This window comes from Microcebus murinus, chromosome 9, assembly GCF_040939455.1.
Source record: "Microcebus murinus isolate Inina chromosome 9, M.murinus_Inina_mat1.0, whole genome shotgun sequence".
NCBI classification, from domain to species: domain Eukaryota; kingdom Metazoa; phylum Chordata; class Mammalia; order Primates; family Cheirogaleidae; genus Microcebus; species Microcebus murinus.
The window spans coordinates 95,471,962-95,491,887 of record NC_134112.1 but is presented as its reverse complement, the minus strand read 5'-3'; the positions used below and the strand labels follow the sequence as shown (position 1 = coordinate 95,491,887).

Here is a 19,926-nt window from a genome sequence, read left to right as displayed (position 1 = left end):
CAGAGGGATGGTGGAGGTGACATTTAGTTCTCACATCCACGTATAAAGTGACTCCGAAGTTTATGTTTTATCGTTTAGTTATCTAGTTATCTAAACAATCATGTTATTGCCCGAAGTTACCAAACAGAAGAAGTCAGAGACAACATGATTTAATCCTCCATAAACACTGTTCCCCTTAACAAAGCAAGTCAGATTAGGCTCCTGCAATAAATAGATAGTCTCTGTTTTAATCCAGTGTAGAACTGACTAGAGATGAGAGGCCTTGAGTATAAAGTACAAAAATCTTTGATTCCCTTATTTTTTCTCCAGAGTTATGTCCAATGCATTCCCAAGCCTGAAGAAGAGAATAAAGCTACATTATTTTTAATCCTGCACTTTTTTTTTTCTGTATTGTGTGAAAAAAATAAATACAAAGGGAATGTGACTAATTTCAAGGTTTTACTTCACATCATGCTCCTGGGAATACATTTTTTGGCTTTCATTGTATTCATAAAATAGTTTACCCAGTATGGCTCTAGGCTTCAATATCTTTAAAAAAAAATAACCTCTTCTTATTATAAAAAGTATCAAATTATTAATAAAATTCAAGTCCTGATCAATTTCACACATATTAGCCTCCTACAGTTAAGCAATTATTTCCTTTGAGATATTTGCTACTCTCCTTTCACAATGAATTTGGTTTACATAAATTGATGAAGACAACAGAAATATAATGCTACAGTTTATAACACCTTGGTATTGGTTCATTAAAAAAAAATCAATCAACTGGATATTTGGAAACATGCCACATGTAAGACATTGTGTTAGACTCAGAGGTGGGCAGGCAAACTTAGAGCAGGATAATTGCTCTTAGAAAGCTTTAGAAGACCAAGAATTTTCAATTACAGGAGCCAAATGTCTGAATAATATAACATATAATGTCCAACAAGCGAAAACACTAAGAGTGATATAAAATTTTAAAACAATTTGAGATCACCAAGGGATGAGTATTCAGGCTTTTTGCTGAGAACACATGAGACTTAAGCTTAAAAATTTAGGGGTTCATGGAAGATTTTTGAATGGAAACATGACACAAAGGAACAGTCATTTTGAAATTTTAACCACATGGGAATGTGTGGAATGGACTTATTCAGAGAGGCAGGAGGCAGAGAGAAGAACAAGGAAACTCCACTGTAGTCCAAGCGTAAATCTAACAAAGAAAGCAAAGATGAAAGCACTTACTGCCTATTTTTGGACAAGTGTTGGTAAATGTTAGGAGGACAGGTAGGAGTGACACGTGATAATGGAGGAGTCTGCAATTTAAGATGGAACAAAAAAAAAATTATTACTTAAGATACGAGGTGCTGTACTATACTAGAGGGTGGCAGATTATTCACCGGGGTTTGGAGAAGGGAATGATACCGAAACTGGACATGAAGGATGAGCAGCAGTTTGCCACAGTGGTGTATACAGGAAACAATTCCTGGAGATAGTGGACAGTGGTCAAAGCATATGGTGCAAAGTAAGAAAAATAAGGCTAAATACTCCAGTGTGGCTCAGGTTGTACATGCCCTTGTGTGACATGCTAAGACATCAGGACTTATCCTTTAGAAAACCGGGAATAATTAAAGTACTTTCCTTGCATTTTAGAAATACAAACTTGGATAATGTGAGAGAGAAATTAGGAACAATAAAAGAATACTTAAAACAGCAGTTCCCAACCTTTCTTTGTTTTTGTTTTTGGTTTTTTTTTTGTTGTTTTTTTTTTTGAGACAGGGTCTCACTCTGTTGCCCGGACTAGAGTGCCGTGGAGTCAGCCTGGCTCACAGCAAACTCCAACTCCTGGGCTCAAGCAATCCTTCTGCCTCAGTCTCCCAAGTAGCTGGGACTACAAGCACACGCCACCATGCCTGGCTAATTTTTTCTATATATTTTTTAGTTTACCAATTAATTTGTTTCTATTTTTAGCAGAGACAGGCTCTCACTCTTGCTCAGGCTGGTCTCAAACTTCTAATCTTGAGCGATCCACCCGCCTCAGCTTCCCAGAGTGCTAGGATTACAGGCATGAGCCACCGAGCCCTGCCTGTCCCGAGCCTTTTTGGCAGAAGGGACCAGTTTCATGGAAGACAATTTTTGCACGAACCAGGGAGGAGGGATGGTTTCAGGATGAATCAAGTGCATTCCATTTATCGTGCAGGCAAACCTCTCTGCCAATGCTAATCTGTATTTGCTGCCGCTCCTCGGCACCTGCATCACCGCCTCAGCTGCAGCTCAGACCATCAGGCATTAGATTCTCATAAGGAGCACAACCTGGACCCCTCGCATGTACAGCTTACAGTAGGGTTCGGGCTCGTGTGCGAATCTAATGCTGCTGCTGACCTGGCAAGAGGTGGAGCTTACGTGGTGATGCAAGGGATGGGGAGCAGCTGTACATAAGGATGAAACTTCGCTCTTGCTCATCAACCACTCGCTCACCTCCTGCTTTGCAGCCTGGTTCCTAACGGGCCACAGACCGGTAGGCTGGTCCACAGCCTAGGGACTGAGGACTGAAGACTCAAAATGCTCTTGTGAGAATCCTAATGTGGACAGGATGCAGACAGCATCAATCTTATGTTCTTCATTCAGCAAATATTTCAGATGTGGCCTTTTCAACAATACCTGATCCTGTGTGAACGAAAACTAAAGTGTTGAGTGAATGTGATAGGTAGATCTATAGAGTGGCCAAGTGTACTGAATTCAGACTCAAACTTTCTGGACTGCTTTTCAAGTTCTGCTATTTAATAGCTGGAGGAGCCCTGGTGAGTTCTCATCTTTATGCCTGTGTTTCTTTAACCTATAAAATGCAGTTGATAATGGCCTTCATCCTATGCAGCTGCTGAGAGAATTAAGAGGCTTAAAACATTTGAGCACATTATCTTTGTTTTAACAGTGACTGGAGCAGAGAAAGAACTCAATCAGTATTAACCAGTGGGCAGTCTGGCTCCAGAGCCAATGCTCGTAACTTCGAAACCATCATAAATAGGTCAGTGATTGAAAGAAACATTCTTTTGGCAATTAAGATGCCCATGATTATCATTTCAAATGATGAGTTTCTGAATGAGGGTGAGGAGATAATGGATGGGTGAGGCACTTTAAAATTGCTAGTGGTAATTGTTAAATCTTTGCGTGTGCTGGGTAAAGATGAAAGACAAAAATTTGACTTTTCTCAAGGTTTTGAACTAGGGTCGCCAGAAGAATGATTTTGCCATTGATATAAATGAGACAGAAGATTTTTCAATATTGTAGTGCAAGACTTTCAAGGTTATTGGCGGCTTAAGCAAGATAATTAATGTAAAGGATTTAGCACAGTGGCAGGCATGGTGTAAGCTGTTATCTATTATCACAATCATCATTGTGATCTCAGGATTCGATGACAGACACATCTGGATGGCCCCGGAGCCTCATTTCCTTCAACCTTTATAGTGGCGCAGTAGAAAGCCAGCTCAGCGGTTCTGAGTAAGCACAATGGAGAAGTTGGCCAAGTCCACCACTGGACTCCAGAGACACCCCTTCTCTATCAAGGCAACTTTCCTGGCTCCTGCTCCTCTAATTATGCACAGCATTCTACGTGCAGGTCCCTTGCTCCTGGAACCTTGGCTATGGTGTCAGCTGACATCTTTGCTCAACCGAAGCTCAGACCATGGGGGATTGTGTGTACTTTTCTGCTTATAGTTTTTCCCATTTAAACGATATGCTAGATTTGCATGCCAAGAAGCGATAGGAACTTAATGACTAAGAAGCCAGAGAGTGGCTGAGACTTGGAACAGATCTGCACAGGGGTTGAGAGAGCCATTTCAGGTTGGTTAAACCTGTGCCCAAAGGGGTAAGACAATATGCATAGAAAACAGGAAGTTGTAATCTAGACTGATCAAGTCTGCGATGCCAGGGTTAAAAATAAAACAGCAGGGAATTGGAATCAGAGAGAGAAGAAATACTGGGGGACCGGAGGTAAGCAGTACTCCGATATCCAGGCAGGGAACTGGCAGTGGGGTAGCATGTCCAGCGGTAGCAAGATCTCAGGCTGTGAAAGGACCCCAGAAAGCTGGAAGTGCTAGCAGAAAGACTGAAAGTGTTTGTAGAGAGACTAGACCTACTAGGCAGGTTATCAACCTCTCTCAGAAAACAACAGATGCTACTAAGTATCACAGCAAAGATGGAGGCAAAATTTTAACTGTAAAAATTGGGACATAAGGAGTGAAAGGAAAAAAGAAGCAACTGGGAGAAGAAAGTCGACTCGGAAAAAATACGGAATTTCAGTTACCAGAAGCAGGATCTGTGCTCAGGTCAGAGATCCCTGAAGGGAAATATTCAGAATAAAATAAGTCATAAAATTGAGTAATGACTAAAGATGGAGTCATATGCATAGTTATTTCCTGATGCAGTGTTTACCAAAGGTCACTACTTTCTAAGCAGTGCTGTGTGTCCTCCTCCCAGATTTTCTCAGGAAGAGCTTTTATGAAGAAAGAGACAAAGAAATTTGTGTGTGCACCATACTGAGCATGCAGAGAAGTCATTGCTTCAGCTGATCTCAATCAGAGGTTCTCAGAATCTGCAGGATTCCCTCCCAAAAGGGGGCTCATTACCATAACTAATTATACACAGGCAACAGATAATCCAATGAGCCTAAATTCTCCATAAATTGCTTAAAAATTAAGGAGAAAAAAAGGTAGAGTCTAGTCAATGGTACTATCTCACAGGCTGAATTTGCTGGTAAAGTTAAATATCCCTGGGTAATTCTCATCATGAGGTTAAGGAGGGGTGAAGAGGGTAGGGGTAGGTTAGGGGAGGTTTCAATCCAGTGCCTTGACTTTGTGCTTTTTTTTTTTTTTTTCTGATTATGAAGGTAAATAAACACTTATTGCTCCATGCCAACACTATTTATTTTGTAAACTATTTGAAAGAAATTAGATGCTCAACGGCAAAACATCTAAAGTTGACTTAGATATCTCTCTACTATACAAGTCTATATTGCTTGAGTTTGCCAAACATTCATTTATCAGTTAGAGAAGTTTCAACCTTAGATGAAGTTTCAGCCCTTACACTTAAATATAAGTAAAGGGGAAGGGCTATCATGAGTATATATATACACTTCGAAACATCATGTTGTACACAATAAATACATTCAATTTTATCTGTCAATTAAAAAAAAAGAATGGCTTTTCAGCACAGCTAATTTGCTTCTGTGTCTTCTCTGTTCTTGTTCTGGAAGCATCTTCAACCACATGCATACATTAATTTTGGAGTTTCTGGGCTATGGTCTTAGCTCTTCTTTCATAATTCATTTTTATTCTCTTAGTTCATAGTAGTGAAGTCTGATTTTTTTCTCCTTGACTTATTTATACAGTAAATGGAAGCTTTTAAAACATGAGCTGGTCACCACTGGTAGTTTTTGCCTCCATTTTATCCATCAAAGTTTACTAAAACTTTATCCTCTCCTTGCAATTTTTAAAAATTATTATATACACATACATACAACATGTTTTATTCATCTTCCCTGAAAAAGGCATAGAACATTTTAAAAGGCCTAGAAATCTTGTAGAAGCTGGAATGGAAATGGTATCCTGGAGTGTGATTATAAATTAAAATGCCCCCATTGCTTTCTAAAGAATAAGTTAATACCTAGTATCATAAAACTCCCCTCTCCCCTCAAGCCTTTTTTTTCCCCTTTCATTCTGCAATATAATACTTCTCTTGATGTGAAAAAGTGCATCAGCATGTACTGATGTATAATTAAAGTAGATTTCCACTCAGCTTGCATGATGACAGTACAGCCACTAAGGGAATTGAAATATAATAAAAAGTCAGTTGGGTGAAGCTACCTAAGAGCAACATACCATTCACTCAAATTCCTTTGACTTGGTATCATGTGGCTTTCACAGCAAGTGTACTTGTGAATTTGGGGCAAACAAAATTAGGAAAATGTGTTATACATATGCCCAAGGATATCTGTTATCTCCCTATCTAGATAGATAGGTCTAAATAGATATCTATATCTATGCATCTATATCTTTCTTTCTTTTGGCATTTATTAAACAGGAGGATGTATGTTGTTTCAGCACAGATCCAGGCTCCTAATTAAAATGAGCACAGTGCTCTATGAATCAGAATTCCTAAGTTCTATATTCTCCCTAGGAATACAGAGCCACATTTTGTCTTCAGCACCTTAAAATGATAGACTTGAGTCTTACTGGAAATTCTTAGATATCTACAAGCCCATCAAAAAGTACAAATATCTAAAAATTAATTTTTAGCCACTTCTTTTGTAGAAGTGCAGTGCATGTAGATTTGGGAATAAAGTGATTTTCACCATTCAGAGAAAAAAATAAGTATGCTATTTCCTGATAGCTAGCAGTAGTTTTAGGAGAAAATGCCTTAATATATGACTCTATCTACCTACCTATTATCAGCCATCTATCTATGCTAAAAAATGGCTTAAAATTACATGGAATGTGTGGCATTTATTTAAAATTAGTTATGTATATTTTCAAATAATGAAAGGTTATAGACCCAAGCCCTATATTTCTGCATCTGAATATAAATAAAATATTCCATCTTTTAATACAAATACCATTGAAATTAAGTTGAAGCTTATTACTTAAGAACAAACTTCTTAGAAATTGATTGTATACACTTTTAATTAAGTAGGGAAACTAGAATTTTTAAATTGATATAACTTACACTATGTAATTTCCACTTACAATATTGTTAATTATTATACTTTTCAGAGATATCATTTTATTTACAATTATATATTATAATAAAAATATTGGAGTCATATTCTGCTTAAGTTTTAATAAAAATTTTATTCACAATATTATATTTGACCATGGCATTAAATTTTATTTGAGAAACATGATTTATAATGGCATAATAGTATTCCACAAAAGGATACCCTCTTTCAACAGTTTGTTTTCAATTACTTTATTATTATTGTATATATGCTGAAATCAATATCTTTGTGTACTCCTTTATTTTCTTTGACTCAGAATGACTTAACTTTAATGGGCCAAAGGGGAGTGATAGTTTTAAGGTTTCTAATAATTATGATTTTAAACTTGCATTAAAGAATATGTATTATGAAATAAATCTCCAATTACTTTGCTATAAAACATAATAAATCACTGGAAGTATTTGAAATAATGCCTACATAGATGGACATTATATAACTTTTCAGTTATGAAAATTTATTTTAAGAAATTCTGAGATAATATCAGCAGTTACAGAGCTGGAAATAATTTTGCAGTAAACATTTAAAACATAAAAATTTGTAATCCAAATAAGACTTTGTTTTTACATAATGAAAAAGATTTCTCAGTGTAAGTTATCACTGAACTTTGGAAACTGGTATGAGTTAGTTCTTTTAAACAAATATTAATATTATGCTGCTTACATGTTTAAATGTTCACAAAGCAAAGAAGAGAGACATTCCAATTGCTTAAGGTAGATAATGCCACAAGTGGTTCCCAGCAAGTGCATCTGCCCGGATTGAACTGGGAACTTGCCAGCGTTCCACAGCACTCCAGAAAAACCCACTCCTTCCCCTGACACACCCGAATGCAACTCAAGGGTTTACAAAGGAAATTTTACAAAGAAACAAAAGTAAATAAAACAAGGCCGCAAAAGATTTTCTCAGAAATAGAAATATAAACAAAGATGCCCTTTGCTCAGTACAGATTTCTGAAGCAGTGTGAATGCTGAACAGCTACTTTAGCAATATCCACCCACATGCACAACACAAGGAGGTTCAAATACCTGAGTGTAAGCAAGCAGTTGATTGAGGACAGGGCACGTTCTGAATGACTTTTCTGAAAGGCTTTGTTTATACGTGGATATAAATTGTCTTTTTTTTTTTTCAATAAATGAAAGAAGTCATTAATAGAAATCGTTTTCTCTCTAATAAATGCTGAATCACATTTTATGACCTTATGAATATGGGTAGAACACAACACTGAGTATTGTTCTAAATATTTGTTTGCATTTAGTAGTAAAAAACCGAACCATTTTGCAATAAAATCCTTTTTTCAAAGGCTAAGTAGGAGGTTTTTTTTGGCTATATATCAGATAGTAATATACATTAATACTTTTTTTACTGCCCTTATAATATTACAATATTGTTTCTGGACCATACATTTAGTTTTCCAATATCAAATGGTGGAGTAAACATCCTTAGGCAACTGAAACTTTTAAAAGTTCCAACTCCCGAAATGAGAAGACAAATCTGTAGGTGAGTGTTTTCCAAACCCTTTTTAGGGCATGAAATCATTATAGTGGCTCATGGAAGATTTTTAATGAAAAAGAAAGAAAATATAAAAATTATCATAGTGCATCTAAAATAGCAAGTTAAGTTTCATTTCATAAAACTTTGTGTCAGTAGGTATTGAGTGTGACATAAAATGTTTTCTGTGCTTTGATCAAAATCATTTGAAAAACATAGCTCTATGTCCACCTTCCCCAGAGTTTTGAATTTGAAAATTTAAAATACTGCCCCCAGAGTGAACAGATGGTATCTATTAGTCCCTTTTTAGTCTATGTTTTCTTTTCCTTTTACCACCTATCCCTAGTTAAAAGCAATGCATAAATATGTATTAATAAATCAGTAACTGCCATCCTAAAGAAAGAAATATAATGGAATGCGTTTTAAAAGTAGATGTTTTTTGATGTTGCAGCCTGAAAAATATATTCATGGAAAGATAACCCACTCTTCAAATTCAAGGTTGTTCAGAGCTTGACTGAACTTTATAAGTTAAATCTATTGTCAACGATTAATGAGACTCTTGAAAAAACGCAATCACAACTTGAAGGCAAAAGTACAAAAGAGGATGAACAATATACTAAACATTCTTTTATTTGTAAGATTTATTTTGAACTAATCCCCAAACCACAATGTTGTCCAAGAATGGAACAAAAAGTTTGTTGAACCACCGGAGTTACTTTCATCCTGGACCGCAGAACTTTTTAACTAAAACTAAAACCAAGTTACCAGTCTACAACAACAGGATCTGAGAGTCTCCGTATTGATCTCTCAACACACTGCTTTGTAAAGTGTACACCAAAACGTTATCAGCAGCTATTTTTTTTCTTCTAGATTTTCTGCATTTTCTGGATTCTAGCAACCAAGCCGTTTCAAAAAACGACGGAAAAAATGATGGACGTACTTCAATGCTCATGCCGGTGAGAGTAGAATAGACATGATGCAGATACATTTCCCTTCGTTAAAACAAAAAACGAGTCCTGAGTTAACTATTCTTAATGTTGCCACTTCATTAAGTTATTCACACATTTGATTGGATTTGTTAAAATCCAGATGAAATTATCTTCTATGGACTCCACGTATATTTTTAGGATGAATAAATGAGTAAAAAATACAACTTTTTAAAATGGATTATTATCCATTTTTTTAACTAGTCTTTTCAAATGTGAGCACTGACAACTAATGAGATTTTAATTTCCACTAAATATATGTGGAAGAAAAAGAAATATTGGAAACAGTAACGTATCTTCATTGGACTATATAAGGGTGAGACTATAGAGATATTTATATTTAATATCAGTTTCCTTTAATTTGTACAGATTCTAGGATAAATTATTTCTATAGTCCATTTTTGTCATCTTTTGGCAAAATCTATTAAGGTGAATTAGTTGTCATGTATTGGATTTCTTTGCTCTTTCTTTTATTTTTTTAAGTAAATACAGCTTAAATTACATGACCATATTTTGGAGTCCTAAATTAGACCAAATCAAATTAATAAATGTTTATTGATCGCTGTGTTTAAGATCTATTCTTTCAAATATAATGGTTCCTGTTACATGAAAACCCACTGTCACCAAATTGGATTTGTTCATAGAATACAAGGAGAGAGAACTTCATACTAATATTATTTTTGTGTATTTAGGCATTAGAAAAGAATCATTAATCATAACAGAATCTAGTGAGATGTTTTTCAACTGCAGTAAACATTTGTATGTGTATTTATTTTATCTGCTATTCTGGTCTCTCCAGATATTTTCTATTTACACTAAATCTCCCCAGGTGAAATTATATGGGAAAGTCATGATAAAATACGGTTGATTAATCACTTTGAACATTCAAGGAAAGAGCAACACAAAGCAAAAACAGAGAAAGTGAGTATATAGGTACTTCACCACAGCTTTTGACTTCAGTGATTTAATACACCTCTGACAAAAGAGTTATGTCTTCCTTAAATACTTTTTAGTGACAGTCGTACAACTAGGCCATACAGAAACACAAAGCCTAATTTACAAGAAGATAGATGTCTTTCAGCAGGAAATAGTCTGCCAACGAACACTAGTTCAAAGGGCCAGAGACTTGAATGGAAATATTCCCTGAGCACCTCTCGTGTTATGGGTACTGTTCTATGTGCTAGAGATAGAACAGGCATGCCCTTTACCCTCAGGATCACATAGCCTAGAGGGGAAACAAATAACATAGTGTGTTGGAAACCGTGTCAGGCTTACATAGAGGTTGTCATTAGTGAAGATGGCATATTTAGAAACCAGAGCCCACGCTCATGCATTTGAGCTCTGTGTTATGACTTTTCTCAGTATTTGATATATCTGTACTAAGTGCTGTGTCTCCCATTTCTAAGTAGTTCTTCACAAAACAAGCATGACCACTGCAAATACCATCTAGAGAAATGTGGTGAAAATTTTTACCATGAATCAATCCCATATCGTGCCTAATTTTATTTTTTTACTTGTAACATCTCACTTTGCAATTTCAGCTTTCTTTGTACCATATTAAACAAAGATTATTCCAAAGTTTCTAAGTCTGTTCAAATAACAAGAGTATGACTTAAGCTTCAGCTTATCATATCACTACAATACCAAGTTTAAAAATGATTCTATTTTTAGCCAAGCCAGTCTTCCATCAGTTGATACACACATATCTTGCCATTCCACTTTGTATTCACCCTTGTTTTCTCCCCCAATAATTTGCATAATTTTAGCATGACCATGAAGTTTTAATTTAGGTAGTGGGACATTCTTTTAAAGTTATAATTAAGTTAATATAATGTTGTTATTAATAGCAAAAGGTATTAGAATGTCCATGGAATCAGAAGACATCAGATACTTATTGTAGACTATAAGTTATAATATACTTTAAAATAACTAAAAGAATGGAATTGGAATGTTCCTAACACAAAGAAATGATAAAAGGCTTAAAGTGATGGATTCCCCAATTACCCTGATTTGATTAACACACTGTATCCTGTATCAAAACCTCTCATATATTCTGTAAGTATTAACATGTACAACTAGCATACATCCATAATAATTTAAAACACATTTAAAAAAATACCTGATACTGTTATGTTCTTAAAGTACACGCTCTTTTTTAAAAAGCATAAATATTCACTTAGAAGAACAGTAATTGCTCTATTAAATATGAACTAACATTTCTAAGAAATAGATCTTGATGCTCTAAAACTGCGGTTCCCGACCCCCTGGCCACAGCCCAGTCCTGGTCTGTAGCCTGGTAGGAACTGGGCAGTGAGTCGCCCAGCTCTGCCTCCCCTCCACACAGACCCCACGCCACCCTGGCCATGAAAAAATTGTCAGGAAACCATTCCCTGGTGCCAGAAACTTTGGGGACCGCTGTGGGTCTGAGACCATCTCAAACAACTGATTTAAAAACAGGTATCTCTTTGCTTGGCCATGACTCAGCGATCGGCAAAGAGGAAGGAGTAGAGAGGAATGAAAGTAGTGGAGCCAACTCTAGCCAGGACCAACAGCTAACATTTTTGCTTTTGAATATTTTATATGAAGCGCCCTTCTAAGTGAAACCAATAAGCCCTAACCCAGGTTACAGCTTGATCGAGGAAACAAGCGGTATCTCCAGAGCAGTAGAAAATAGTTTTTAGGAGATCCGAAAAAGTCACAAAATGGCGCAAAGATAAAAGTAAGCATCTCTGAAATCTGAGTTAAAACGTAACCCCGAGCATGAAACACCAACGAGACAACACACGATGCCGGCTTAGAAAGCCGCATTAGCAGTTTCAAGAGCAAATGTCAAATAGGGTCCACTGACCTGAGGAAATGTCTATCTGGCTCATCTTGGTCTGTGTGACGTTGATGTGGACACCCACTTTGCTTTCAGTGAGGTCAATCTCTACGTTGCCCAGATTATCCGCAAAGTGACTGAAGACCAGGAGACCGTTGGGGTTCCACGTCCTGAACTGGAAACTGACTGAGAACAGGTCCTGGTTAAGCCGTCCGGGCACCTCCAGGTAACTTGTGGCATTGAAAAAGACAGGCACCGTGTAGGGCTCCACACAGGAGAAGCTCAGATTTCCCTACAAAAGAGAAGGGCGTGCTTTGAGGCACATATGGAATGGAATATGCATCCGTGCAAGACCGTTGACAATGCCATAGTTCTCCAAATCGCGAAGCAGAGCCCGGGCCTGTGCGACCTCACACACAGCACCACAGCATGGCTTCAGTGATTGGATGCATCAATATGAATCCACTTGGAGGTAAGACTTGATCCTGCGTAGCAGTTGGCTGTCCAGCCAGTGGGTATGACAAGGAGCATCCACCGTGGGATTGCTAGACTGACAGCCTGACAGGACAGGATGACGAGAGGTGAAGTGTGGATTTGTGCGATGGGCTTGAGTGTAGACCCCTGGGCTTCTGGAAGACAGCAAAGCTGCTGCTGGCAGAACACAGGTCAGGGAGAGATGTCCCTGCCCTATTCTGGACAGCCCGCACTGATGCTCATTAGTATTTCACTTACTCTGATCTCAGTGGGAAATATGTTTATTTGTATGCTATTTATTGAACTGATATTTTAGAGAAATATCCGTGGATTGTATCTGTATATCTCATATATATATAAATTAATAGTAACGATTTAGCATCAGCATAATTGTGATTATTTCAGATCATTTTGTTATCCAACTCTAAATCTCATTTAAATTCCCATTAAATGTGCTTATATCACAATGCATGAATGCTTGTGGAACTAGTCGTATAAATGGACAAATGAAAACAAAACTTGCAATTATTTAAGCTTATCCCTCGTCCACATACTCTGCCTTGGTATAAACAAAAAAATTGATTTATCATATAGATACTCTGTATTTTATATTCTAGTACCTAAGTACCTTCCCTTTAAAGATCTGAAAATCTACATTTGCTCCCAACTTCTTTTATCCTGTCATAAAATTTGAAGGAATGTAATTTGAAGACATTTTCATCAGGTCCTTCTATGTGTATATCTGTCTGTCTCTCATCTCTCTCTCTCTCTACATATATAGATTTTTTTTTTCCCATAACACCACACATATTCCTTGTTCTTCTATTTCAGCACACTAACCATTAAATCTAAGGCAGGCTGTCTCCTTGAATTAATATTCAAATTAAATCTGCTCTGCACCTTCACAGATGATTATTTTTAAATGCTCGCTTTTACCAATGCAAAGAACTGCCTATGCATAATAACTGAGATGTTATCACTGACCACATACTTGTGTTGAGGGGATTGTCTCCCTGGCAAAATTAAAGATCCTTCCTGAGCAATGGTGCTGACTCTGGAATCAATGTGTAATGAAGGAACGGATGTGGGTAGAGAAAGGGGGTAGGATGAGTGCTGAGTCGATTTCACTGAAATATCAGCACTTGACATCTTTGAAAGCAAATTTCTTGTATAAATATTTGCCTTTGTAGGGCTGCTTGCAAAATGTCCCACTTGTCTGTATCCTGCCTAAGGTTTTCTCTATGTATGCATGTTTTGATTCAAAAGTTTATTCTATGTTTGCCCATACAATTATTTGTTAAAATAGAATATACTTATAGAACATTTATGTTTTGCTATATATTTTTACACTGCAAGTTTGAAACCTTATTTGTAACCACAATACATTTTGCAATTCAGGTTGATTTTGGCATGAATCCACAGTGCAATTCACTGTATTTAATGGTTTGGGTACCTCATGGATATGATCTCAGGACCAATGGTGAGGTTTAGGCAAAAATAACATTTTGACTCTTCTTAAAGGTACAAATAATGGAAACAGTATTCTGATTATTTGGATTCTATACTTTTCTAGCTTAAGCAACAATGTCTATGAAAAAAATAACACCCTGGTGCCATTTTAATCCAAAGCTTAAAATAGTGTGTGTGCATACTTATATTTACATATAAATACTTCTCCAGATAAGAAATAACACAGCATGAAAGATGAACATTACCCCTGCAATCTATATCTATATCTCCTACTCACAGTCACTTTGGAAAGTTAATTTTGCATGTTAAGTCTCAATTTTCTCATTGACAAAATATGTATATCTTTCTTGAAGTACTGTTCTTAAGTTATCATAAATCTTTGTAACATGCCTAGCACTATGTCTATTGCCTATAAATGGAGCTATTACTATTTCTCTTCATAGTTGATATACTTCATGAGAAAATTTCTTCAAAGTTCAATTCTTAATTATTAGTAAAAGTCATTATTTTTAAGAAAAATACTTATAAAAGAATCCATTTGCATTGTTATTATTTTAAATTTTCTTATATGCAATCTGAACTTTTTGTTTATTCAGGGATTTCCATTTGTCCAATCATTTTATGAAAACCCTAGGCTCAAATATGGGGCAACGAGACCATAGGGGTTCTTTTAGAGCACAGTACAAACACTTGTGGTATTCTCCACTTCCAGTGAATAATTTCCTTTCATATGCATGGGTCTCTGGCATGCCAAACTCTCCTAAATAACATTTCTAGGCTAAAGCAGCTTCTGGTCTTTTAGAACCATAGGGAACTCTTGGACTTAATTTTCAAGTTAATATCATTTAGGAATCCTAAGCAGTGTCAAGGAAAGGCAGATGTGGTGGGGATTTCTTTGATTTTTTTTCCTCTTCTCCCATAAATCTTGTTAAACCTGGCACCAACTTGCACAAGAGGCAGAAGACGACCACTGTGAGCTTCTGTGGCACAACTTTAACTATCTAATCAAGCTTTATTTAATTGTATAATAATATAATTGGAGATTTGACAAAAAGGACATTTATTTACATATTTGAACAAATTATCTTGGAAGCACAAGAGTGAATATAATAAAGTCTTTGGTTTAAAATTTTTTTAAATATTAAATTAAGCCATAAACAAGACATGTAGAATATATATACAAAGACATTTGAAAACACGATGCTGCCAATTTAAGGACTGCTGAACTGCTGGGATGAAGCACATGTGGTTGTCTGCTCTCCTGCCAAGAGGAATGCAGAAATGCTGAATCTAGCATTTTATGCCCCATCTGAATAAAACCTACCATGTATTTCTGGCTAGTTTAACTCAAAAGCTATTATTTCTTTTCTTTTTCCTTTTTTTTTTTTCAGAATATTACAGGTGTACAAACATTTTGCATACATAAATTGCTTTTATACTGTTTGAGTCAAAGTTATAAATGTGCCCAGCTCCCAGATAGTGTGCATTGTACCTATTAGATGTTAATTTACCCAACCCCTCTTCCCCCATTCGCTTGATTATCAATGGATGTTATTTCTGTATGTGCACATAAGTGTTGATCAATTAGTTTCAATTTCATGGTGAGTATATGTGATGTTTGTTTTCCCATTCTTGTGATAACTTCACTTAGAAGAATGGTCTCCAGTTCCATTCAGGTTAACACAAGGGGTATTACTTTGCCATTTATTTTATGGCCAAGTAGTACTCCATGTTATACATATACTACATTTTATTAATCTACTGAAAAGCTAGTTTTTTATTTCAGAGTATATCAAGTCTCTACACAATTTCAAGTAACTCTAAAGTTTGTTTCACATTGTTCAGCCTAACATAAACAGGATGAAAAATATTATGATTGCGGTATTTTTTCAATTGTACATAGAAAAACAAAAAAAGTTATTTGATCTTTAAGGATCAATATTTTGGCAGTGAAAATTCTTACCACATTTGACGGCTCTAATTTCTTCCTTCTGGCAAGATCAGTAATGTTGATGCCATTGTAGTTAATGCTTTCCATGCAACCTTTGAAATTCTTTCTACTGCTGGAGCTTGGCTTTCCAGAGAAAGGTATACCTCCAAAGGTTATCTTTGAAGAAAAAAAAACAAAGTGTAAACATCCACACTGCATTGCAATAAAACCAGAAAAAACTCTGAATCCAGCCAAGTTAAAGTATCTTTACCTAAATAGAATATATAAACATTATAGTATTCTGCCTCCAGAATCTGTTGCACATTATGTTGTTATTGAAATGTATAATGGAATCATTAATTCTGATAAGTAGATTATAGCTTGAACAAGAAAATAGTAATAATTCTTTGCATTTTTGCTGCCCCAAAGGCATTTTATAAATTTTCTTGAGAATATTTTAAAAGATTTTTGTGCAGGAAACTCCTTTGATCAAATAGTATTAAAATATATTTTCTGTCTATTATTCAAAGACATACTATCAATAAATGCCTCTAATAATCATGAGATAACTGGCACTAATATAAGTTCATAAAACTGCAACCCGAAACAAGGAATATTGTATTTACTTTATGTAGGCTTGTTGTCTAATGACATTAGAGCCAAATGTTTATTAAACTTATTTTGAAAGAAAATATGTCTCTTAAATGAGTTGAGTGGTACAGGCCTAAAGATAGTATAGGTCTTTCAAATCCTGATAAATAAGGACAATGTTACTTACTGTGTTTCTTTGGCTACTTTTGCTCATAGACAGAAAGTATGTATTTTTTCATATAGATTTGGTCAAGTTAAAGGACTGCAGCATTAAATTCATATAATACAAACTTACATTTAATATCAATATATATGCCCAATTATGACATTTACTACTAACAGTGAATTTCTAGTAAATGAAGCTAACTACTATTTATAGTTGTAATATCAAGATATAGGATCCAGATGTTAGATATCTTTTAAATTATTCTTGAGTATTACCTTTATCTATTTTCTTAAATTTTTTTGGAGAATGAAAGCAGTAGTGAAGACATTTTTAAAAGTCAGGACTTCAGATTTGAAACATAAAGCAAAGATCTTTGGGTTCTAGAAGACTCATGAACAAATTATATTCTTTTATTTAGTGTCATGACATTTGAAATGCTCACTTAGTTTTAGGGGGAAAAAATTAATGATGGCTTATGAGATAAGAGCAAAAAAACCTTAAAAGGCCTTCCTTAAAGTAAAATCAGTTACTATAAATAATGGCTGGCTGAATATGTATTAACTGCCACAGATTTCATCGATACAAGGAAAAAAAGAAAATTCAGAAAAAACAAAAATAGACACTAAAGAATTAGGAAAGTACAAAAGAAGAAATAGAGAGCAATCTAAAACAGAATCACGGGGAAAATATTTTCAAGTTGTACTGACCAAACCAATTAGGTGCTACATAAGTGTAGCTGATAGAAAAAGATATTATTTTTGATACTAAAATGGAGTAGTGTATTTCCTGTTTATAATGTCTTTGATCGATTTATTCCCCAACTGAAAGTAATACAATCATCTGTCTGATGACATTTAGCATCACATTTTGAATAATATTATTAAATAATAGTTTAAAATTATTGTTTTAACCCTCTGTGTGCGTAGTCTCTTTAATCTGGACCTTTCATTTCCTGTTGGGATGGCGATTCAAAGGCTCCCTGTGTTTTCTCTGCTTCCAGCAACTCTGGGCACATGTCCCTCCCTCATCAAAAGGGTCCTGGGAAAGCACCACAGGCTCAAGTTCACAGACTCCTGACAATTAAGTGGTTTCTAATCCCAATTCCTAATGTAACTAGTTATATTGTATTAGGTTGTCACTTACTCTGTCTAGTAATATATTCTTATTGGTAAAATAAAGCAGTTGGACCACAAAATATGTTCTGATACTTTAATGCCTCTGCTAAGAAAAAAAAAATGTTGCAGTTGTCAAATTAATATTCACTTATTTGTGTGGCTCCTAGGATAAGCTTATTTATGATACTGCCATTCACTAACCTTGCCTCTAAAGAAATAACTGTGCAACAATTTTGTGAGCTACCAAGTGTTTACAAAATGTGGCAGAGACTACTAGATATGTCTAAGTATCCTTTTTCCCCACCTTCTTTAGGGAAAAAAAAGTATGTTTTTTAGCTGGGCACATTGTTTCCCAGTCCATATAAGACATTTATCAACTTCTTTAAAGTAACTTCTGGCTTCATAACATTTAAGTGTAAGGGCCACGTGTGACTTAAAGAACTGTCATTGAGTGGGGAGGGAACAGTCCTCTTTTCTCTCTTTCCCTTCCTGCTGGCTGGACACAAAGTGGGATGTCCATAGCCACACCTTGGAGTGGTTTGCCCCAGGGACAGAGTAACAGCAAGATTAAAGGGGTCTGTGGTCTTGACAATCACAGAACTGCCTTTGGGACCTGGGCTACCTACTTTCAAACACCTTTTATATAAAAGAGAATAAACATGCATTTGCTATATTTGCATTTGCAGCCTGAGTAACCTTAAGTGAAACATGTATATATATATTTTTTTTCTATGACTTCCTAGCGCCTCCTCATATAACCCTATGAAAAATACGCTATTTTATTCATTTTATAGAAGGGGGATATGACTTGTCCACTGTCACACAACCAGTAAGAGTCTGAAAGGGATTCAAACTCAGGCTTCTGCTCCTGTTTGAGCCCACATGATTAATTTTCTTTAAAATCTTGGCCAGTTCAGGGTTCTGTAGTAAACAAGAGGGAATCATTCCTCTACTTCCTTAGCACAGCTGGATTGCAAAAGACAACAGCATAACGTCCATATCCGGTATATGCTGGAGTTTAACTGAAGACCAGAGGGAATCCAGGTCAAATGCCAGTTTGCTGTTCCCTGCCTTTTGTTTTCATTGGTTTAGAGAAGAAAAAAAAATGAAGCAGAGCTCCTCTGTGTATCACCTCCCCTACCTCTGGTCACCCTTGGCCAGCAGCGTGACCACGGACAGTGCGAGGCTCACTTTGTGGCGTACGTAGCTACAGAGAAGACAGGGTGAGGTGAACTCTTAGGCCATATCCCACAAAAAAATGTCCACATTGAGTGATGTCAAAGCAGGAAACTTATATTCTATTGCTTCTTTCATGATGTACACCTCTGGGAATGGTGATGGGTATATTTCCTTTGCCCCTAGCAGTACTGTCTTGGATCCTACCCATACTGGCTCATGAGAACAGACTGCTCTCAAAAGTCATCTCTACCTCTTGCTTTCATGTATGTTCTTGAGGTTATTTATTGTATCTACATGATGGAAATACTGTACAATGGTGTGCAATTGGGCACTTTTCCCCAACTCCCTGCTCAGTGCTGTCATGTTGGTAGCACAAAAGCAAGAATGGTGGAGAATTTGCAGTGAAAATTAACAAATGCTACCTACACGTGCATTCCTCTTCTTCCTCCCTGGAGAGAACCAGTCCTTTAGCATTTATCAGCACTCCCCTGCCCTTAAGCCTCAATGCTCTTGGCCTTAGACCATTCTGGGAATACTGAGGCAGCACAATCTCAGGGAAGCAGGACAGAGCATCTTCAGGTTTTGAGAGGTAAGAACAGGTTTCTGATCCTTGAGGCTAAATACTTTAAATGCTTCAGTATGAACGTTCTATAAGTTGTATTGTTTTAGGTCTGAGGCTAATTTCCACACAGTCTATGAGGTGTGAGCCTAGCTACTGTATGTATACATCAAGGAGTAAGTACAACACTGAGAAACTGACTCTTATAGTTCCTGATTTTCTTTAAACAAATAGGCAAAGGGAGTCCCTTTCTTTTAAGATACACTTGTAGAAATAGAAAGGTAGGCACAAACACTTTTACTGCAGCTTATGCCAATAACTTCAGTATCGAAGAAGAGAGTAACTTGGGAGCAAGCAGCTCTACAAAGAGAAATAAGTTACATATACTGATTCTCTCTCAGT

General features: G+C 36.1%; 1 protein-coding gene across 1 annotated transcript in view; it reads right to left on the bottom strand.

The window, feature by feature from the left end:
- Positions 1–19,926, bottom strand: part of CNTNAP2 (contactin associated protein 2) — a 1,865,599-nt gene that overhangs the window by 1,001,629 nt on the left and 844,044 nt on the right. Inside the window, exons 7-8 of the mRNA XM_012768220.3 lie at positions 15,948–16,091; positions 12,068–12,332 (exon numbers count right to left, since the gene is read on the bottom strand). Coding sequence (XP_012623674.2) covers positions 12,068–12,332; positions 15,948–16,091 — 409 coding nt within the window. The remainder of the gene's footprint in view (positions 1–12,067; positions 12,333–15,947; positions 16,092–19,926) is intronic.